Source organism: Cherax quadricarinatus, chromosome 20, assembly GCF_038502225.1.
Source record: "Cherax quadricarinatus isolate ZL_2023a chromosome 20, ASM3850222v1, whole genome shotgun sequence".
NCBI classification, from domain to species: Eukaryota; Metazoa; Arthropoda; class Malacostraca; order Decapoda; family Parastacidae; genus Cherax; species Cherax quadricarinatus.
In genome coordinates this window covers 5,422,891-5,446,890 of record NC_091311.1, presented here as the reverse complement: position 1 = coordinate 5,446,890, position 24,000 = coordinate 5,422,891, and the positions used below count along the sequence as shown (strand labels likewise).

Sequence of the window (24,000 nt, the reverse complement as noted above, 5' to 3'; positions counted from 1 at the left end):
TGAGTGCAAACTTACTGAGTGCAGACTTACTGAGTGCAGACTTACTGAGTCCAAACTTACTGAGTGCAGACTTACTGAGTGCAAACTTACTGAGTGCAAACTTACTGAGTGCAAACTTACTGAGTGCAAACTTTCTGAGTGCAGACTTACTGAGTGCAGACTTTCTGAGTGCAGACTTACTGAGTGCAGACTTACTGAGCACAGACTTACTGAGTGCAGACTTACTGAGTGCAAACTTACTGAGTGTAGACTTACTGAGTGCAGACTTACTGAGTGCAGACTTACTGAGTGCAGACTTACTGAGTGCAGACTTACTGAGTTCAGACTTACTGAGTGCAGACTTACTGAGTGTAGACTTACTGAGTGCAGACTTACTGAGTGCAGACTTACTGAGTGCAGACTTACTGAGTGCAGACTTACTGAGTGCAGACTTACTGAGTGCGGACTTACTGAGTGTAGACTTACTGAGTGTAGACTTACTGAGTGCAGACTTACTGAGTGCAGACTTACTGAGTGCAGACTTACTGAGTGCAGACTTACTCAGTGGAGACTTACACAGTGGAGACTTACTCAGTGGATACTTTCTCAGTGGAGACTTACTCAGTGGAGACTTACTCAGTGGATACTTTCTCAGTGGAGACTTACTCAGTGCAGACTTAGTGCAGACTTACTGAGTGCAGACTTACTCAGTGGAGACTTACTCAGTGGAGACTTACTCAGTGGAGACTTAGTGCAGACTTACTGAGAGCAGACTTACTCAGTGGAGACTTACTCAGTGGAGACTTACTCAGTGGGGACTTACTCAGTGGAGACTTAATGCAGACTTACTGTGCCCAGATTTACTGCACTTATTCAGTGCAGACTTGCTCAGTGCAGACTTACTGAGTGCAGACTTACTGAGTGCAGACTTACTGAGTGCAAACTTACTGAGTGCAGACTTACTGAGTGCAGACTTACTGAGTGCAGACTTACTGAGTGCAGACTTACTGAGTGCAGACTTACTGAGTGCAGACTTAATGAGTGCAGACTTACTGAGTGCAGACTTACTGAGTGCACACTTACTGAGTGCAAACTTACTGAGTGCAGACTTACTGAGTGCAGACTTACTGAGTGCAAACTTACTGAGTGCAGACTTACTGAGTGGAAACTTACTGAGTGCAAACTTACTGAGTGCAAACTTACTGAGTGCAAACTTTCTGAGTGCAGACTTACTGAGTGCAGACTTACTGAGTGTAGACTTACTGAGTGTAGACTTACTGAGTGCAGACTTACTGAGTGCAGACTTACTGAGAGCAGACTTACTGAGTGCAGACTTACTGAGTGCAGACTTACTCAGTGGAGACTTACTCAGTGGAGACTTACTCAGTGGATACTTTCTCAGTGGAGACTTACTCAGTGGAGACTTACTCAGTGGATAGTTTCTCAGTGGAGACTTACTCAGTGGAGACTTAGTGCAGACTTACTGAGTGCAGACTTACTCAGTGGAGACTTACTCAGTGGAGACTTACTCAGTGGAGACTTAGTGCAGACTAACTGAGTGCAGACTTACTCAGTGGAGACTTACTCAGTGGAGACTTACTCAGTGGGGACTTACTAAGTGGAGACTTAGTGCAGACTTACTGTGCCGAGATTTACTGCACTTATTCAGTGCAGACTTGCTCAGTGCAGACTTACTGAGTGCAGACTTACTGAGTGCAGACTTACTGAGTGCAAACTTACTGAGTGCAGACTTACTGAGTGCAGACTTACTGAGTGCAGACTTACTGAGTGCAGACTTACTGAGTGCAGACTTAAAGAGTGCAGACTTACTGAGTGCAGACTTACTGAGTGCACACTTACTGAGTACAAACTTACTGAGTGCAGACTTACTGAGTGCAGACTTACTGAGTGCAAACTTACTGAGTGCAGACTTACTGAGTGCAAACTTACTAAATGCAAACTTACTGAGTGCAAACTTACTGAGTGCAAACTTTCTGAATGCAGACTTACTGAGTGTAGACTTACTGAGTGTAGACTTACTGAGTGTAGACTTACTGAGTGTAGACTTACTGAGTGTAGACTTACTGAGTGCAGACTTACTGAGTGCAGACTTACTGAGTGTAGACTTACTGAGTGTAGACTTACTGAGTGCAGACTTACTGAGTGCAAACTTACTGAGTGCAGACTTACTGAGTGCAGACTTACTGAGTGCAGACTTACTGAGTGCAGACTTACTGAGTGTAGACTTACTGAGTGCAGACTTACTGAGTGCAGACTTACTGAGTGCAGACTTACTGAGTGTAGACTTACTGAGTGCAGACTTACTGAGTGCAGACTTACTGAGTGTAGACTTACTGAGTGTAGACTTACTGAGTGTAGACTTACTGAGTGCAGACTTACTGAGTGCAGACTTACTGAGTGTAGACTTACTGAGTGTAGACTTACTGAGTGTAGACTTACTGAGTGTAGACTTACTGAGTGTAGACTTACTGAGTGCAGACTTACTGAGTGCAGACTTACTGAGTGTAGACTTACTGAGTGTAGACTTACTGAGTGCAGACTTACTGAGTGTAGACTTACTGAGTGTAGACTTACTGAGTGCAGACTTACTGAGTGCAGACTTACTGAGTGCAGACTTACTGAGTGCAGACTTACTGAGTGCAGACTTACTGAGTGTAGACTTACTGAGTGCAGACTTACTGAGTGCAGACTTACTGAGTGTAGACTTACTGAGTGTAGACTTACTGAGTGCAGACTTACTGAGTGCAGACTTACTGAGTGTAGACTTACTGAGTGTAGACTTACTGAGTGTAGACTTACTGAGTGTAGACTTACTGAGTGCAGACTTACTGAGTGTAGACTTACTGAGTGCAGACTTACTGAGTGTAGACTTACTGAGTGTAGACTTACTGAGTGCAGACTTACTGAGTGCAGACTTACTGAGTGTAGACTTACTGAGTGTAGACTTACTGAGTGTAGACTTACTGAGTGCAGACTTACTGAATGTAGACTTACTGAGTGCAGACTTACTGAGTGCAGACTTACTGAGTGCAGACTTACTGAGTGCAGACTTACTGAGTGTAGACTTACTGAGTGCAGACTTACTGAGTGCAGACTTACTCTATGTAGACTTACTGAGTGTAGACTTACTGAGTGTAGACTTACTGAGTGCAGACTTACTGAGTGTAGACTTACTGAGTGCAGACTTACTGAGTGTAGACTTACTGAGTGCAGACTTACTGAGTGTAGACTTACTGAGTGCAGACTTACTGAGTGTAGACTTACTGAGTGTAGACTTACTGAGTGTAGACTTACTGAGTGTAGACTTACTGAGTGCAGACATACTGAGTGCAGACTACTGAGTGCAGACTTACTGAATGCAGACTTAATGAGTGCAGACTTACTGAGTGCAGACTTACTGAGTGCAGACTTACTGAGTGTAGACTTACTGAGTGCAGACTTACTGAGTGCAGACTTACTGAGTGCAGACTTACTGAGTGCAGACTTTCTGAGTGCAGACTTACTGAGTGCAGACTTACTGAGTGCAGACCTACTGAGTGCAGACTTACTGAGTGCAGACTTACTGAGTGTAGACTTACTGAGTGCAGACTTACTGAGTGCAGACTTACTGAGTGCAGACTTACTGAGTGCAGACTTATTGAGTGTAGACTTACTGAGTGTAGACTTACTGAGTGTATACTTACTGAGTGCAGACTTACTGAGTGTAGACTTACTGAGTGCAGACTTACTGAGTGTAGACTTACTGAGTGTAGACTTACTGAGTGTAGACTTACTGAGTGTAGACTTACTGAGTGTAGACTTACTGAGTGCAGACTTACTGAGTGTAGACTTACTGAGTTTAGACTTACTGAGTGTAGACTTACTGAGTGTAGACTTACTGAGTGTAGACTTACTGAGTGTAGACTTACTGAGTGCAGACTTACTGAGTGTAGACTTACTGAGTGCAAGCTTACTGTGTGTAGACTTACTGAGTGTAGACTTACTGAGTGCAGACTTACTGAGTGTAGACTTACTGAGTGTAGACTTACTGAGTGCAGACTTACTGAGTGCAGACTTACTGAGTGTAGACTTACTGAGTTCAAACTTACTGAGTGTAGACTTACTGAGTGTAGACTTACTGAGTGCAGATTTACTGAGTGTAGACTTACTGAGTGTAGACTTACTGAGTGTAGACTTACTGAGTGCAGACTTACTGAGTGTAGACTTACTGAGTGAAGACTTACTGAGTGCAGACTTACTGAGTGTAGACTTACTGAGTGTAGACTTACTGAGTGCAGACTTACTGAGTGTAGACTTTCTGAGTGTAGACTTACTGAGTGTAGACTTACTGAGTGCAGACTTACTGATTGTAGACTTACTGAGTGTAGACTTACTGAGTGCAGATTTACTGAGTGTAGACTTACTGAGTGTAGACTTACTGAGTGTAGACTTACTGAGTGTAGACTTACTGAGTGTAGACTTACTGAGTGTAGACTTACTGAGTGTAGACTTTCTGAGTGCAGACTTACTGAGTGTAGACTTACTGAGTGCAGACTTACTGAGTGTAGACTTACTGAGTGTAGACATACTGAGTGCAGACTTACTGAGTGCAGACTTACTGAGTGCAGACTTACTGAGTGCCGACTTACTGAGTGCAGACTTACTGAGTGCAGACTTACTGAGTGCAGACTTACTGAGTGTAGACTTACTGAGTGTAGACTTGCTGAGTGTAGACTTACTGAGTGTAGACTTACTGAGTGTAGACTTACTGAGTGCAGACTTACTGAGTGTAGACTTACTGAGTGTAGACTTACTGAGAGTAGACTTACTGAGTGTAGACTTACTGAGTGTAGACTTACTGAGTGTAGACTTACTGAGTGTAGACTTACTGAGTGTAGACTTACTGAGTGCAGACTTACTGAGTGTAGACTTACTGAGTGTAGACTTACTGAGTGTAGACTTACTGAGTGTAGACTTATTGAGTGCAGACTTACTGAGTGTAGACTTACTGAGTGTAGACTTACTGAGTGTAGACTTACTGAGTGTAGACTTACTGAGTGCAGACTTACTGAGTCTAGACTTACTGAGTGCAGACTTACTGAGTGCAGACTTACTGAGTGCAGACTTACTGAGTGCAGACTTACTGAGTGTAGACTTACTGAGTGTAGAGTTACTGAGTGTAGATTTACTGAGTGTAGACTTACTGAGTGCAGACTTACTGAGTGTAGACTTACTGAGTGTATGACTTACTGAGTGTAGACTTACTGAGTGCAGACTTACTGAGTGTAGACTTACTGAGTGCAGACTTACTGAGCGTAGACTTACTGAGTGTAGACTTACTGAGTGTAGACTTACTGAGTGTAGACTTACTGATTGTAGACTTACTGAGTGTAGACTTACTGAGTGTAGACTTACTGAGTGTAGACTTACTGAGTGCAGACTTACTGAGTGTAGACTTACTGAGTGTAGACTTACTGAGTGTAGACTTACTGAGTGCAGACTTACTGAGTGTAGACTTACTGAGTGCAGACTTACTGAGTGCAGACTTACTGAGTGCAGACTTACTGAGTGTAGACTTACTGAGTGCAGTCTTACTGATTGTAGACTTACTGAGTGCAGACTTACTGAGTGCAGACTTACTGAGTGTAGACTTACTGAGTGCAGACTTACTGAGTGTAGACTTACTGAGTGCAGACTTACTGAGTGTAGACTTACTGAGTGCAGACTTACTGAGTTTAGACTTACTGAGTGCAGACTTACTGAGTGTAGACTTACTGAGTGCAGACTTACTGAGTGTAGACTTACTGAGTGCAGACTTACTGAGTGTAGACTTAATGAGTGCAGACTTACTGAGTGCAGACTTACTGACTGTAGACTTACTGAGTGCAGACTTACTGAGTGTAGACTTACTGAGTGTAGACTTACTGAGTGTAGACTTACTGAGTGCAGACTTACTGAGTGTAGACTTACTGAGTGTAGACTTACTGAGTGTAGACTTACTGAGTGCAGACTTACTGAGTGTAGACTTACTGAGTGCAGACTTACTGAGTGTAGACTTACTGAGTGTAGACTTACTGAGTGCAGACTTACTGAGTGCAGACTTACTGAGTGTAGACTTACTGAGTGTAGACTTACTGTGTCCAGACTTACTGAGTGCAGACTTACTGAGTGTAGACTTACTGAGTGCAGTCTTACTGAGTGTAGACTTTCTGTGTGCAGACTTACTGAGTGTAGACTTACTGAGTGTAGACTTACTGAGTGCAGACTTACTGAGTGTAGACTTACTGAGTGTAGACTTACTGAGTGTAGACTTACTGAGTGCAGACTTACTGAGTGTAGACTTACTGAGTGCAGACTTACTGAGTGTAGACTTACTGAGTGTAGACTTACTGAGTGCAGACTTACTGAGTGCAGACTTACTGAGTGTAGACTTACTGAGTGTAGACTTACTGTGTCCAGACTTACTGAGTGCAGACTTACTGAGTGTAGACTTACTGAGTGCAGTCTTACTGAGTGTAGACTTTCTGTGTGCAGACTTACTGAGTGTAGACTTACTGAGTGTAGACTTACTGAGTGCAGACTTACTGAGTGTAGACTTACTGAGTGCAGACTTACTGAGTGTAGACTTACTGAGTGCAGACTTACTGAGTGCAGACTTACTGAGGGCAGACTTACTGAGTGTAGGCTTACTGAGTGCAGACTTACTGAGTGTAGACTTACTGAGTGCAGACTTACTGAGTGCAGACTTACTGAGTGTAGACTTACTTAGTGCAGACTTACTGAGTGCAGACTTACTGAGTGTAGACTTACTGAGTGCAGACTTACTGAGTGTAGACTTACTGAGTGCAGACTTACTGAGTGTAGACTTACTGAGTGCAGACTTACTGAGTGTAGACTTACTGAGTGCAGACTTACTGAGTGCAGACTTACTGAGTGTAGACTTACTGAGTGCAAACTTACTGAGTGCAAACTTACTGAGTGCAGACTTACTGAGTGCAGACTTACTGAGTGCAGACTTACTGACTGTAGACTTAATGAGCGCAGACTTACTGAGTGCAGACTTACTGAGTGCAGACTTACTGAGTGCAGACTTACTGAGTGCAGACTTAGTGAGTGCTGACTTACTGAGTGCAGACTTACTGAGTGCAGACTTAATGAGTGCAGACTTACTGAGTACAGACTTACTGAGTGTAGACTTACTGAGTGTAGACTTACTGAGTGCAGACTTACTGAGTGCAGACTTACTGAGTGCAGACTTAATGAGTGCAGACTTACTGAGTGCAGACTTAATGAGTGCAGACTTACTGAGCGCAGACTTACTGAGTGCACACTTACTGAGTGCAAACTTACTGAGTGCAGACTTACTGAGTGCAGATTTACTGAGTGCAAACTTACTGAGTGCAGACTTACTGAGTGCAAACTTACTGAGTGCAAACTTACTGAGTGCAAAGTTACTGAGTGCAAACTTTCTGAGTGCAGACTTACTGAGTGCAGGCTTACTGAGTGCAGACTTACTGACTGTAGACTTAATGAGTGCAGACTTACTGAGTGCAGACTTACTGACTGTAGACTTAATGAGTGCAGACTTACTGAGTGCAGACTTACTGAGTGCAGACTTAATGAGTGCAGACTTACTGAGTGCAGACTTCCTGAGTGCAGACTTAATGAGTGCAGACTTACTGAGTGCAGACTTACTGAGTGTAGACTTACTGAGTGTAGACTTACTGAGTGCAGACTTACTGAGTGCAGACTTAGTGAGTGCAGACTTACTGAGTGCAGACTTACTGAGTGCAGACTTAATGAGTGCAGACTTACTGAGTGCAGACTTACTTAGTGCACACTTACTGAGTGCAAACTTACTGAGTGCAGACTTACTGAGTGCAGACTTACTGAGTGCAAACTTACTGAGTGCAGACTTACTGAGTGCAAACTTACTGAGTGCAAACTTACTGAGTGAAAACTTACTGAGTGCAAACTTTCTGAGTGCAGACTTACTGAGTGCAGACTTACTGAGTGCAGACTTACTGAGTGCAGACTTACTGAGCGCAGACTTACTGAGTGCAGACTTACTGAGTGCAAACTTACTGAGTGCAGACTTACTGAGTGCAGACTTACTGAGTGCAGACTTACTGAGTGCAGACTTACTGAGTGCAGACTTAATGAGTGCAGACTTACTGAGTGCACACTTACTGAGTGCACACTTACTGAGTGCAAACTTACTGAGTGCAGACTTACTGAGTGCAGACTTACTGAGTGCAAACTTACTGAGTGCAGACTTACTGAGTGCAAACTTACTGAGTGCAAACTTACTGAGTGCAAACTTACTGAGTGCAAACTTTCTGAGTGCAGACTTACTGAGTGCAGACTTACTGAGTGCAGACTTACTGAGTGCAGACTTACTGAGCGCAGACTTACTGAGTGCAGACTTACTGAGTGCAAACTTACTGAGTGCAGACTTACTGAGTGCAGACTTACTGAGTGCAGACTTACTGAGTGCAGACTTACTGAGTGTAGATTTACTGAGTGCAGACTTACTGAGTGCAGACTTACTGAGTGCAGACTTACTGAGTGCAGACTTACTGAGTGCAGACTTACTGAGTGCAGACTTACTGAGTGTAGACTTACTGAGTGTAGACTTACTGAGTGCGGACTTACTGAGTGCAGACTTACTGAGTGCAGACTTACTGAGTGCAGACTTACTGAGTGCAGACTTACTCAGTGGAGACTTACTCAGTGGAGACTTACTCAGTGGATACTTTCTCAGTGGAGACTTACTCAGTGGAGACTTACTCAGTGGATACTTTCTCAGTGGAGACTTACTCAGTGGAGACTTAGTGCAGACTTACTGAGTGCAGACTTACTCAGTGGAGACTTACTCAGTGGAGACTTACTCAGTGGAGACTTAGTGCAGACTTACTGAGTGCAGACTTACTCAGTGGAGACTTACTCAGTGGAGACTTACTCAGTGGGGGACTTACTCAGTGGAGACTTAATGCAGACTTACTGTGCCCAGATTTACTGCACTTATTCAGTGCAGACTTGCTCAGTGCAGACTTACTGAGTGCAGACTTACTGAGTGCAGACTTACTGAGTGCAAACTTACTGAGTGCAGACTTACTGAGTGCAGACTTACTGAGTGCAGACTTACTGAGTGCAGACTTACTGAGTGCAGACTTACTGAGTGCAGACTTAATGAGTGCAGACTTACTGAGTGCAGACTTACTGAGTGCACACTTACTGAGTGCAAACTTACTGAGTGCAGACTTACTGAGTGCAGACTTACTGAGTGCAAACTTACTGAGTGCAGACTTACTGAGTGCAAACTTACTGAGTGCAAACTTTCTGAGTGCAGACTTACTGAGTGCAGACTTACTGAGTGTAGACTTACTGAGTGTAGACTTACTGAGTGCAGACTTACTGAGTGCAGACTTACTGAGTGCAGACTTACTGAGTGCAGACTTACTGAGTGCAGACTTACTCAGTGGAGACTTACTCAGTGGAGACTTACTCAGTGGATACTTTCTCAGTGGAGACTTACTCAGTGGAGACTTACTCAGTGGATACTTTCTCAGTGGAGACTTACTCAGTGGAGACTTAGTGCAGACTTTCTGAGTGGAGACTTACTCAGTGGAGACTTACTCAGTGGAGACTTACTCAGTGGAGACTTACTCAGTGGAGACTTACTGAGTGCAGACTTACTCAGTGGAGACTTACTCAGTGGAGACTTACTCAGTGGGGACTTACTCAGTGGAGACTTAATGCAGACTTACTGTGCCCAGATTTACTGCACTTATTCAGTGCAGACTTGCTCAGTGCAGACTTACTGAGTGCAGACTTACTGAGTGCAGACTTACTGAGTGCAAACTTACTGAGTGCAGACTTACTGAGTGCAGACTTACTGAGTGCAGACTCACTGAGTGCAGACTTACTGAGTGCAGACTTACTGAGTGCAGACTTAATGAGTGCAGACTTACTGAGTGCAGACTTACTGAGTGCACACTTACTGAGTGCAAACTTACTGAGTGCAGACTTACTGAGTGCAGACTTACTGAGTGCAAACTTACTGAGTGCAGACTTACTGAGTGGAAACTTACTAAGTGCAAACTTACTGAGTGCAAACTTACTGAGTGCAAACTTTCTGAGTGCAGACTTACTGAGTGCAGACTTACTGAGTGCAGACTTACTGAGTGCAGACTTACTGAGCGCAGACTTACTGAGTGCAGACTTACTGAGTGCAAACTTATTGAGTGCAGACTTACTGAGTGCAGACTTACTGAGTGCAGACTTACTGAGTGCAGACTTACTGAGTGTAGACTTACTGAGTGCAGACTTACTGAGTGCAGACTTACTGAGTGCAGACTTACTGAGTGCAGACTTTCTGAGTGCAGAATTACTGAGTGCAGACTTACTGAGTGTAGACTTACTGAGTGTAGACTTACTGAGTGCAGACTTACTGAGTGCAGACTTACTGAGTGCAGACTTACTGAATGCAGACTTACTGAGTGCAGACTTACTCAGTGGAGACTTACTCAGTGGAGACTTACTCAGTGGATACTTTCTCAGTTGAGACTTACTCAGTGGAGACTTACTCAGTGGATACTTTCTCAGTGGAGACTTACTCAGTGGAGACTTAGTGCAGACTTACTGAGTGCAGACTTACTCAGTGGAGACTTACTCAGTGGAGACTTACTCAGTGGAGACTTAGTGCAGACTTACTGAGTGCAGACTTACTCAGTGGAGACTTACTCAGTGGAGACTTACTCAGTGGGGACTTACTCAGTGGAGACTTAATGCAGACTTACTGTGCCCAGATTTACTGCACTTACTCAGTGCAGACTTGCTCAGTGCAGACTTACTGAGTGCAGACTTACTGAGTGCAGACTTACTGAGTGCAAACTTACTGAGTGCAGACTTTCTGAGTGCAGACTTACTGAGTGCAGACTTACTGAGTGCAGACTTACTGAGTGCAGACTTACTGAGTGCAGACTTAATGAGTGCAGACTTACTGAGTGCTGACTTACTGAGTGCACACTTACTGAGTGCAAACTTACTGAGTGCAGACTTACTGAGCGCAGACTTACTGAGTGCAAACTTACTGAGTGCAAACTTACTGAGTGCAAACTTGCTGAGTGCAAACTTACTGAGTGCAAACTTACTGAGTGCAAACTTTCTGAGTGCAGACTTACTGAGTGCAGACTTACTGAATGCAGACTTACTGAGTGCGGACTTACTGAGCGCAGACTTACTGAGTGCAGACTTACTGAGTGCAAACTTACTGAGTGCAGACTTACTGAGTGCAGACTTTCTGAGTGCAGACTTACTGAGTGCAGACTTACTGAGTGTAGACTTACTGAGTGCAGACTTACTGAATGCAGACTTACTGAGTGCAGACTTACTGAGTGCAGACTTACTGAGTGCAGACTTACTGAGTGCAGACTTACTGAGTGTAGACTTACTGAGTGCAGACTTACTGAGTGCAGACTTACTGAGTGCAGACTTACTGAGTGCAGACTTACTGAGTGCAGACTTACTCAGTGGAGACTTACTCAGTGGAGACTTACTCAGTGGATACTTTCTCAGTGGAGACTTACTCAGTGGAGACTTACTCAGTGGATACTTTCTCAGTGGAGACTTACTCAGTGGAGACTTAGTGCATACTTACTGAGTGCAGACTTACTCAGTGGAGACTTACTCAGTGGAGACTTACTCAGTGGAGACTTAGTGCAGACTTACTGAGTGCAGACTTACTCAGTGGAGACTTACTCAGTGGAGACTTACTCAGTGGGGACTTACTCAGTGGAGACTTAATGCAGACTTACTGTTCCCAGATTTACTGCACTTGTTCAGTGCAGACTTGCTCAGTGCAGACTTACTGAGTGCAGACTTACTGAGAACAACTAATAGAGGCCTCTTTGCATAGTTAATTACTCTTGCACTCCTTCTCTTCCTTGCTACACTCCAAGAGGGAGAATGTTACATTATCTCCACTTATATTGACAGATTCTCTCCGCGCATGTTGTCTAATCACACTCACATAGACACCAAACCATAGCAGTCACCAGTCTGTATGAACTGTCTTGACGCTGCACTTCCTCATAATTCTCAGATTAACTCTTGTATGTTCCAGTAGGCCTTCTGCAGTGTTCCTACTTTCTTATGTTGGTGTGATGCGCGCAGGTTGGAGCGAGAGAGCGAGGTGCTGGCTGAGAGCGGGGAGGTGGAGGTAGCCTGGCCCAAGATGACACTGGAAGTGCCACACAGAGTGGAGACTTACAGTTCTCCAGTCACCGTCCATGTGAGGTAGGTGATGATGACACCAGTGAGAGATGCTGTTGGTGATGCTGTTGTAGATGCATTGGTAATGATGACACCAGTGAGTGATGCTGGTGGTGATGCTGTTGTAGATGCATTGGTAATGATGACACCAGTGAGAGATGCTGTTGGTGATGCTGTTGTAGATGCATTGGTAATGATGACACCAGTGAGAGATGCTGTTGGTGATGCTGTTGTAGATGTATTGGTAATTATGACACCAATGAGAGATGCTGTTGGTGATGCTGTTGTAGATGCATTGGTAATTATGACACCAGTGAGAGATGCTGTTGGTGATGCTGTTGTAGATGCATTGGTAATGATGACACCAGTGAGAGATGCTGCTGGTGATGCTGTTGTAGATGCATTGGTAATTATGACACCAGTGAGAGATGCTGTTGGTGATGCTGTTGTAGATGCATTGGTAATGATGACACCAGTGAGAGATGCTGCTGGTGATGCTGTTGTAGATGCATTGGTAATTATGACACCAGTGAGAGATGCTGTTGGTGATGCTGTTGTAGATGCATTGGTAATTATGACACCAGTGAGAGATGCTGTTGTAGATGCATTGGTAATGATGACACCAGTGAGAGATGCTGTTGGTGATGCTGTTGTAGATGCATTGGTAATTATGACACCAGTGAGAGATGCTGTTGGTGATGCTGTTGTAGATGCATTGGTAATTATGACACCAGTGAGAGATGCTGTTGGTGATGCTGTTGTAGATGCATTGGTAATTATGACAACAGTGAGAGATGCTGTTGGTGATGCTGTTGTAGATGCATTGGTAATTATGAAAGCAGTGAGAGATGCTGTTGGTGATGCTGTTGTAGATGCATTGGTAATTATGAAAGCAGTGAGAGATGCTGTTGGTGATGCTGTTGTAGATGCATTGGTAATTATGACACCAGTGAGAGATGCTGTTGGTGATGCTGTTGTAGATGCATTGGTAATTATGACACCAGTGAGAGATGCTCTTGGTGATGCTGTTGTAGATGCATTGGTAATTATGACACCAGTGAGAGATGCTGTTGGTGATGCTGTTGTAGATGCATTGGTAATGATGACACCAGTGAGAGATGCTGTTGGTGATGCTGTTGTAGATGCATTGGTAATTATGACACCAGTGAGAGATGCTGTTGGTGATGCTGTTGTAGATGCATTGGTAATTATGAAAGCAGTGAGAGATGCTGTTGGTGATGCTGTTGTAGATGCATTGGTAATTATGACACCAGTGAGAGATGCTGTTGGTGATGCTGTTGTAGATGCATTGGTAATTATGACACCAGTGAGAGATGCTGTTCTTGATGCTGTTGTAGATGCATTGGTAATTATGACACCAGTGAGAGATGCTGTTGGTGAGGCTGTTGTAGATGCATTGGTAATTATGACACCAGTGAGAGATGCTGTTGGTGATGCTGTTGTAGATGCATTGGTAATGATGACACCAGTGAGAGATGCTGTTGGTGATGCTGTTGTAGATGCATTGGTAATTATGACACCAGTGAGAGATGCTGTTGGTGATGCTGTTGTAGATGCATTGGTAATGATGACACCAGTAAGAGATGCTGTTGGTGATGCTGTTGTAGATGTATTGGTAATTATGACACCAGTGAGAGATGCTGTTGGTGATGCTGTTGTAGATGCATTGGTAATGATGACACCAGTGAGAGATGCTGTTGGTGATGCTGTTGTAGATGCATTGGTAATTATGACACCAGTGAGAGATGCTGTTGGTGATGCTGTTGTAGATGCATTGGTAATTATGACACCAGTGAGAGATGCTGTAGGTGATGCTGTTGTAGATGCACTGGTAATTATGATACCAGTGAGAGATGCTGTTGGTGATGCTGTTGTAGATGCATTGGTAATGATGACACCAGTGAGAGATGCTGTTGGTGATGCTGTTGTAGATGCATTGGTAATGATGACACCAGTGAGAGATGCTGTTGGTGATGCTGTTGTAGATGCATTGGTAATTATGACACCAGTGAGAGATGCTGTTGGTGATGCTGTTGTAGATGCATTGGTAATTATAAAAGCAGTGAGAGATGCTGTTGGTGATGCTGTTGTAGATGCATTGGTAATTATGAAAGCAGTGAGAGATGCTGTTGGTGATGCTGTTGTAGATGCATTGGTAATTATGACACCAGTGAGAGATGCTGTTGGTGATGCTGTTGTAGATGCATTGGTAATTATGACACCAGTGAGAGATGCTGTTGGTGATGCTGTTGTAGATGCATTGGTAATTATGACACCAGTGAGAGATGCTGTTGGTGATGCTGTTGTAGATGCATTGGTAATTATGAAAGCAGTGAGAGATGCTGTTGGTGATGCTGTTGTAGATGCATTGGTAATGATGACACCAGTGAGAGATGCTGTTGGTGATGCTGTTGTAGATGCATTGGTAATTATGACACCAGTGAGAGATGCTGTTGGTGATGCTGTTGTAGATGCATTGGTAATTATGACAACAGTGAGAGATGCTGTTGGTGATGCTGTTGTAGATGCATTGGTAATTATGACACCAGTGAGAGATGCTGTTGGTGATGCTGTTGTAGATGCATTGGTAATGATGACACCAGTGAGAGATGCTGTTGGTGATGCTGTTGTAGATGCATTGGTAATTATGACACCAGTGAGAGATGCTGTTGGTGATGCTGTTGTAGATGCATTGGTAATGATGACACCAGTGAGAGATGCTGTTGGTGATGCTGTTGTAGATGCATTGGTAATTATGACACCAGTGAGAGATGCTGTTGGTGATGCTGTTGTAGATGCATTGGTAATTATGACACCAGTGAGAGATGCTGTTGGTGATGCTGTTGTAGATGCATTGGTAATTATGACACCAGTGAGAGATGCTGTTGGTGATGCTGTTGTAGATGCATTGGTAATGATGACACCAGTGAGAGATGCTGTTGGTGATGTTGTTGTAGATGCATTGGTAATGATGACACCAGTGAGAGATGCTGTTGGTGATGCTGTTGTAGATGCATTGGTAATTATGACACCAGTGAGAGATGCTGTTGGTGATGCTGTTGTAGATGCATTGGTAATTATGAAAGCAGTGAGAGATGCTGTTGGTGATGCTGTTGTAGATGCATTGGTAATGATGACACCAGTGAGAGATGCTGTTGGTGATGCTGTTGTAGATGCATTGGTAATTATTAAAGCAGTGAGAGATGCTGTTGGTGATGCTGTTGTAGATGCATTGGTAATTATGACACCAGTGAGAGATGCTGTTGGTGATGCTGTTGTAGATGCATTGGTAATTATGAAAGCAGTGAGAGATGCTGTTGGTGATGCTGTTGTAGATGCATTGGTAATTATGACACCAGTGAGAGATGCTGTTGGTGATGCTGTTGTAGATGCATTGGTAATGATGACACCAGTGAGAGATGCTGTTGGTGATGCTGTTGTAGATGTATTGGTAATTATGACACCAGTGAGAGATGCTGTTGGTGATGCTGTTGTAGATGCATTGGTAATGATGACACCAGTGAGAGATGCTGTTGCTGATGCTGTTGTAGATGCATTGGTAATTATGACACCAGTGAGAGATGCTGTTGGTGATGCTGCTGTAGATGCAATGGTAATTATGACACCAGTGAGAGATGCTGTTGGTGATGCTGTTGTAGATGCATTGGTAATTATGAAAGCAGTGAGAGATGCTGTTGGTGATGCTGTTGTAGATGCATTGGTAATTATGACACCAGTGAGAGATGCTGTTGGTGATGCTGTTGTAGATGCATTGGTAATTATGACACCAGTGAGAGATGCTGTTGGTGATGCTGTTGTAGATGCATTGGTAATGATGACACCAGTGAGAGATGCTGTTGGTGATGCTGTTGTAGATGCATTGGTAATTATGACACCAGTGAGAGATGCTGTTGGTGATGCTGTTGTAGATGCATTGGTAATTATGACACCAGTGAGAGATGCTGTTGGTGATGCTGTTGTAGATGCATTGGTAATTATGAAAGCAGTGAGAGATGCTGTTGGTGATGCTGTTGTAGATGCATTGGTAATTATGACACCAGTGAGAGATGCTGTTGGTGATGCTGTTGTAGATGCATTGGTAATTATGACACCAGTGAGAGATGCTGTTGGTGATGCTGTTGTAGATGCATTGGTAATTATGACACCAGTGAGAGATGCTGTTGGTGATGCTGTTGTAGATGCATTGGTAATTATGATACCAGTGAGAGATGCTGTTGGTGATGCTGTTGTAGATGCATTGGTAATGATGACACCAGTGAGAGATGCTGTTGGTGATGCTGTTGTAGATGCATTGGTAATTATAAAAACAGTGAGAGATGCTGTTGGTGATGCTGTTGTAGATGCATTGGTAATTATGAAAGCAGTGAGAGATGCTGTTGGTGATGCTGTTGTAGATGCATTGGTAATTATGACACCAGTGAGAGATGCTGTTGGTGATGCTGTTGTAGATGCATTGGTAATTATGAAAGCAGTGAGAGATGCTGTTGGTGATGCTGTTGTAGATGCATTGGTAATTATGACACCAGTGAGAGATGCTGTTGGTGATGCTGTTGTAGATGCGTTGGTAATTATGACACCAGTGAGAGATGCTGTTGGTGATGCTGTTGTAGATGCATTGGTAATTATGAAAGCAGTGAGAGATGCTGTTGGTGATGCTGTTGTAGATGCATTGGTAATTATGACACCAGTGAGAGATGCTGTTGGTGATGCTGTTGTAGATGCATTGGTAATTATGAAAGCAGTGAGAGATGCTGTTGGTGATGCTGTTGTAGATGCATTGGTAATTATGAAAGCAGTGAGAGATGCTGTTGGTGATGCTGTTGTAGATGCATTGGTAATTATGAAAGCAGTGAGAGATGCTGTTGGTGATGCTGTTGTAGATGCATTGGTAATTATGACACCAGTGAGAGATGCTGTTGGTGATGCTGTTGTAGATGCATTGGTAATGATGACACCAGTGAGAGATGCTGTTGGTGATGCTGTTGTAGATGCATTGGTAATTATGACACCAGTGAGAGATGCTGTTGGTGATGCTGTTGTAGATGCATTGGTAATGATGACACCAGTGAGAGATGCTGTTGGTGATGCTGTTGTAGATGCATTGGTAATTATGACACCAGTGAGAGATGCTGTTGGTGATGCTGTTGTAGATGCATTGGTAATGATGACACCAGTGAGAGATGCTGTTGGTGATGCTGTTGTAGATGCATTGGAATTATGACACCAGTGAGAGATGCTGTTGGTGATGCTGTTGTAGATGCATTGGTAATTATGACACCAGTGAGAGATGCTGTTGGTGATGCTGTTGTAGATGCATTGGTAATGATGACACCAGTGAGAGATGCTGTTGGTGATGCTGTTGTAGATGCATTGGTAATGATGACACCAGTGAGAGATGCTGTTGGTGATGCTGTTGTAGATGCATTGGTAATTATGAAAGCAGTGAGAGATGCTGTTGGTGATGCTGTTGTAGATGCATTGGTAATTATGACACCAGTGAGAGATGCTGTTGGTGATGCTGTTGTAGATGCATTGGTAATTATGAAAGCAGTGAGAGATGCTGTTGGTGATGCTGTTGTAGATGCATTGGTAATTATGACACCAGTGAGAGATGCTGTTGGTGATGCTGTTGTAGATGCATTGGTAATTATGAAAGCAGTGAGAGATGCTGTTGGTGATGCTGTTGTAGATGCATTGGTAATTATGACACCAGTGAGAGATGCTGTTGGTGATGCTGTTGTAGATGATTTGGTAATGATGACACCAGTGAGAGATGCTGTTGGTGATGCTGTTGTAGATGCATTGGTAATTATGACACCAGTGAGAGATGCTGTTGGTGATGCTGTTGTAGATGCATTGGTAATTATGACACCAGTGAGAGATGCTGTTGGTGATGCTGTTGTAGATGCATTGGTAATTATGACACCAGTGAGAGATGCTGTTGGTGATGCTGTTGTAGATGCATTGGTAATGATGACACCAGTGAGAGATGCTGTTGGTGATGCTGTTGTAGATGCATTGGTAATGATGACACCAGTGAGAGATGCTGTTGGTGATGCTGTTGTAGATGCATTGGTAATTATGACACCAGTGAGAGATGCTGTTGGTGATGCTGTTGTAGATGCATTGGTAATTATGAAAGCAGTGAGAGATGCTGTTGGTGATGCTGTTGTAGATGCATTGGTAATTATGACACAAGTGAGAGATGCTGTTGGTGATGCTGTTGTAGATGCATTGGTAATTATGAAAGCAGTGAGAGATGCTGTTGGTGATGCTGTTGTAGATGCATTGGTAATTATGACACCAGTGAGAGATGCTGTTGGTGATGCTGTTGTAGATGCATTGGTAATGATGACACCAGTGAGAGATGCTGTTGGTGATGCTGTTGTAGATGTATTGGTAATTATGACACCAGTGAGAGATGCTGTTGGTGATGCTGTTGTAGATGCATTGGTAATGATGACACCAGTGAGAGATGCTGTTGCTGATGCTGTTGTAGATGCATTGGTAATTATGACACCAGTGAGAGATGCTGTTGGTGATGCTGTTGTAGATGCATTGGTAATTATGACACCAGTGAGAGATGCTGTTGGTGATGCTGTTGTAGATGCATTGGTAATTATGAAAGCAGTGAGAGATGCTGTTGGTGATGCTGTTGTAGATGCATTGGTAGTTATGACACCAGTGAGAGATGCTGTTGGTGATGCTGTTGTAGATGCATTGGTAATTATGACACCAGTGAGAGATGCTGTTGGTGATGCTGTTGTAGATGCATTGGTAATGATGACACCAGTGAGAGATGCTGTTGGTGATGCTGTTGTAGATGCATTGGTAATTATGACACCAGTGAGAGATGCTGTTGGTGATGCTGTTGTAGATGCATTGGTAATTATGACACCAGTGAGAGATGCTGTTGGTGATGCTGTTGTAGATGCATTGGTAATTATGAAAGCAGTGAGAGATGCTGTTGGTGATGCTGTTGTAGATGCATTGGTAATTATGACACCAGTGAGAGATGCTGTTGGTGATGCTGTTGTAGATGCATTGGTAATTATGACACCAGTGAGAGATGCTGTTGGTGATGCTGTTGTAGATGCATTGGTAATGATGACACCAGTGAGAGATGCTGTTGGTGATGCTGTTGTAGATGCATTGGTAATTATGACACGAGTGAGAGATGCTGTTGGTGATGCTGTTGTAGATGCATTGGTAATTATGAAAGCAGTGAGAGATGCTGTTGGTGATGCTGTTGTAGATGCATTGGTAATGATGACACCAGTGAGAGATGCTGTTGGTGATGCTGTTGTAGATGTATTGGTAATTATGACACCAGTGAGAGATGCTGTTGGTGATGCTGTTGTAGATGCATTGGTAATGATGACACCAGTGAGAGATGCTGTTGCTGATGCTGTTGTAGATGCATTGGTAATTATGACACCAGTGAGAGATGCTGTTGGTGATGCTGCTGTAGATGCATTGGTAATTATGACACCAGTGAGAGATGCTGTTGGTGATGCTGTTGTAGATGCATTGGTAATTATGAAAGCAGTGAGAGATGCTGTTGGTGATGCTGTTGTAGATGCATTGGTAATTATGACACCAGTGAGAGATGCTGTTGGTGATGCTGTTGTAGATGCATTGGTAATTATGACACCAGTGAGAGATGCTGTTGGTGATGCTGTTGTAGATGCATTGGTAATTATGACACCAGTGAGAGATGCTGTTGGTGATGCTGTTGTAGATGCATTGGTAATTATGACACCAGTGAGAGATGCTGTTGGTGATGCTGTTGTAGATGCATTGGTAATGATGACACCAGTGAGAGATGCTGTTGGTGATGCTGTTGTAGATGCATTGGTAATGATGACACCAGTGAGAGATGCTGTTGGTGATGCTGTTGTAGATGCATTGGTAATTATGACACCAGTGAGAGATGCTGTTGGTGATGCTGTTGTAGATGCATTGGTAATTATGAAAGCAGTGAGAGATGCTGTTGGTGATGATGTTGTAGATGCATTGGTAATTATGACACAAGTGAGAGATGCTGTTGGTGATGCTGTTGTAGATGCATTGGTAATTATGAAAGCAGTGAGAGATGCTGTTGGTGATGCTGTTGTAGATGCATTGGTAATTATGACACCAGTGAGAGATGCTGTTGGTGATGCTGTTGTAGATGCATTGGTAATGATGACACCAGTGAGAGATGCTGTTGGTGATGCTGTTGTAGATGTATTGGTAATTATGACACCAGTGAGAGATGCTGTTGGTGATGCTGTTGTAGATGCATTGGTAATGATGACACCAGTGAGAGATGCTGTTGCTGATGCTGTTGTAGATGCATTGGTAATTATGACATCAGTGAGAGATGCTGTTGGTGATGCTGTTGTAGATGCATTGGTAATTATGACACCAGTGAGAGATGCTGTTGGTGATGCTGTTGTAGATGCATTGGTAATTATGAAAGCAGTGAGAGATGCTGTTGGTGATGCTGTTGTAGATGCATTGGTAGTTATGACACCAGTGAGAGATGCTGTTGGTGATGCTGTTGTAGATGCATTGGTAATTATGACACCAGTGAGAGATGCTGTTGGTGATGCTGTTGTAGATGCATTGGTAATGATGACACCAGTGAGAGATGCTGTTGGTGATGCTGTTGTAGATGCATTGGTAATTATGACACCAGTGAGAGATGCTGTTGGTGATGCTGTTGTAGATGCATTGGTAATTATGACACCAGTGAGAGATGCTGTTGGTGATGCTGTTGTAGATGCATTGGTAATTATGAAAGCAGTGAGAGATGCTGTTGGTGATGCTGTTGTAGATGCATTGGTAATTATGACACCAGTGAGAGATGCTGTTGGTGATGCTGTTGTAGATGCATTGGTAATTATGACACCAGTGAGAGATGCTGTTGGTGATGCTGTTGTAGATGCATTGGTAATGATGACACCAGTGAGAGATGCTGTTGGTGATGCTGTTGTAGATGCATTGGTAATTATGACACGAGTGAGAGATGCTGTTGGTGATGCTGTTGTAGATGCATTGGTAATTATGAAAGCAGTGAGAGATGCTGTTGGTGATGCTGTTGTAGATGCATTGGTAATTATGACACCAGTGAGAGATGCTGTTGGTGATGCTGTTGTAGATGCATTGGTAATGATGACACCAGTGAGAGATGCTGTTGGTGATGCTGTTGTAGATGTATTGGTAATTATGACACCAGTGAGAGATGCTGTTGGTGATGCTGTTGTAGATGCATTGGTAATTATGACACCAGTGAGAGATGCTGTTGGTGATGCTGTTGTAGATGCATTGGTAATGATGACACCAGTGAGAGATGCTGTTGGTGATGCTGTTGTAGATGTATTGGTAATTATGACACCAGTGAGAGATGCTGAAGGTGATGCTGTTGTAGATGCATTGGTAATGATGACACCAGTGAGAGATGCTGTTGGTGATGCTGTTGTAGATGCATTGGTAATTATGAAAGCAGTGAGAGATGCTGTTGGTGATGCTGTTGTAGATGCATTGGTAATTATGAAAGCAGTGAGAGATGCTGTTGGTGATGCTGTTGTAGATGCATTGGTAATTATGACACCAGTGAGAGATGCTGTTGGTGATGCTGTTGTAGATGCATTGGTAATTATGAAAGCAGTGAGAGACGCTGTTGGTGATGCTGTTGTAGATGCATTGGTAATGATGACACCAGTGAGAGATGCTGTTGGTGATGCTGTTGTAGATGCATTGGTAATTATGACACCAGTGAGAGATGCTGTTGGTGATGCTGTTGTAGATGCATTGGTAATTATGACACCAGTGAGAGATGCTGTTGGTGATGCTGTTGTAGATGCATTGGTAATTTTGACACCAGTGAGAGATGCTGTTGGTGATGCTATTGTAGATGCATTGGTAATGATGACTCCAGTGAGAGATGCTGTTGGTGATGCTGTTGTAGAGTGTAATTATGACACCAGTGAGAGATGCTGTTGGTGAGATGATGCATTGGTAATGATGACACCAGTGAGAGATGCTGTTGGTGATGCTGTTGTAGATGCATTGGTAATTATGACACCAGTGAGAGATGCTGTTGGTGATGCTGTTGTAGATGCATTGGTAATGATGACACCAGTGAGAGATGCTGTTGGTGATGCTGTTGTAGATGCATTGGTAATTATGACACCAGTGAGAGATGCTGTTGGTGATGCTGTTGTAGATGCATTGGTAATGATGACACCAGTGAGAGATGCTGTTGGTGATGCTGTTGTAGATGCATTGGTAATTATGACACCAGTGAGAGATGCTGTTGGTGATGCTGTTGTAGATGCATTGGTAATTATGACACCAGTGAGAGATGCTGTTGGTGATGCTGTTGTAGATGCATTGGTAATTATGACACCAGTGAGAGATGCTGTTGGTGATGCTGTTGTAGATGCATTGGTAATGCTGACACCAGTGAGAGATGCTGTTGGTGATGCTGTTGTAGATGCATTGGTAATGATGACACCAGTGAGAGATACTGTTGGTGATGCTGTTGTAGATGCATTGGTAATGATGACACCAGTGAGAGATGCTGTTGGTGATGCTGTTGTAGATGCATTGGTAATTATGAAAGCAGTGAGAGATGCTGTTGGTGATGCTGTTGTAGATGCATTGGTAATTATGACACCAGTGAGAGATGCTGTTGGTGATGCTGTTGTAGATGCATTGGTAATTATGAAAGCAGTGAGGGATGCTGTTGGTGATGCTGTTGTAGATGCATTGGTAATTATGACACCAGTGAGAGATGCTGTTGGTGATGCTGTTGTAGATGCATTGGTAATTATGAAAGCAGTGAGAGATGCTGTTGGTGATGCTGTTGTAGATGCTTTGGTAATTATGACACCAGTGAGAGATGCTGTTGGTGATGCTGTTGTAGATGCATTGGTAATTATGAAAGCAGTGAGAGATGCTGTTGGTGATGCTGTTGTAGATGCATTGGTAATTATGACACCAGTGAGAGATGCTGTTGGTGATGCTGTTGTAGATGCATTGGTAATGATGACAACAGTGAGAGATGCTGTTGGTGATGCTGTTGTAGATGCATTGGTAATTATGAAAGCAGTGAGAGATGCTGTTGGTGATGCTGTTGTAGATGCATTGGTAATGATGACACCAGTGAGAGATGCTGTTGGTGATGCTGTTGTAGATGCATTGGTAATTATGAAAGCAGTGAGAGATGCTGTTGGTGATGCTGTTGTAGATGCATTGGTAATTATGACACCAGTGAGAGATGCTGTTGGTGATGCTGTTGTAGATGCATTGGTAATGATGACACCAGTGAGAGATGCTGTTGGTGATGCTGTTGTAGATGTATTGGTAATTATGACACCAGTGAGAGATGCTGTTGGTGATGCTGTTGTAGATGCATTGGTAATGATGACACCAGTGAGAGATGCTGTTGGTGATGCTGTTGTAGATGCATTGGTAATTATGACACCAGTGAGAGATGCTGTTGGTGATGCTGTTGTAGATGCATTGGTAATTATGACACCAGTGAGAGATGCTGTTGGTGATGCTGTTGTAGATGCATTGGTAATTATGAAAGCAGTGAGAGATGCTGTTGGTGATGCTGTTGTAGATGCATTGGTAATTATGACACCAGTGAGAGATGCTGTTGGTGATGCTGTTGTAGATGCATTGGTAATTATGAAAGCAGTGAGAGAT

At 43.4% G+C, this 24,000-nt stretch overlaps 1 protein-coding gene across 1 annotated transcript in view; it reads left to right on the top strand.

Annotated features, from left to right (window-relative positions):
- Nucleotides 1-24,000, top strand: part of LOC138852975 (uncharacterized) — a 501,217-nt gene that overhangs the window by 189,108 nt on the left and 288,109 nt on the right. Inside the window, exon 3 of the mRNA XM_070086859.1 lies at nt 12,157-12,279. Within this exon, the coding sequence (XP_069942960.1) occupies nt 12,157-12,279 (123 nt within the window). The remainder of the gene's footprint in view (nt 1-12,156; nt 12,280-24,000) is intronic.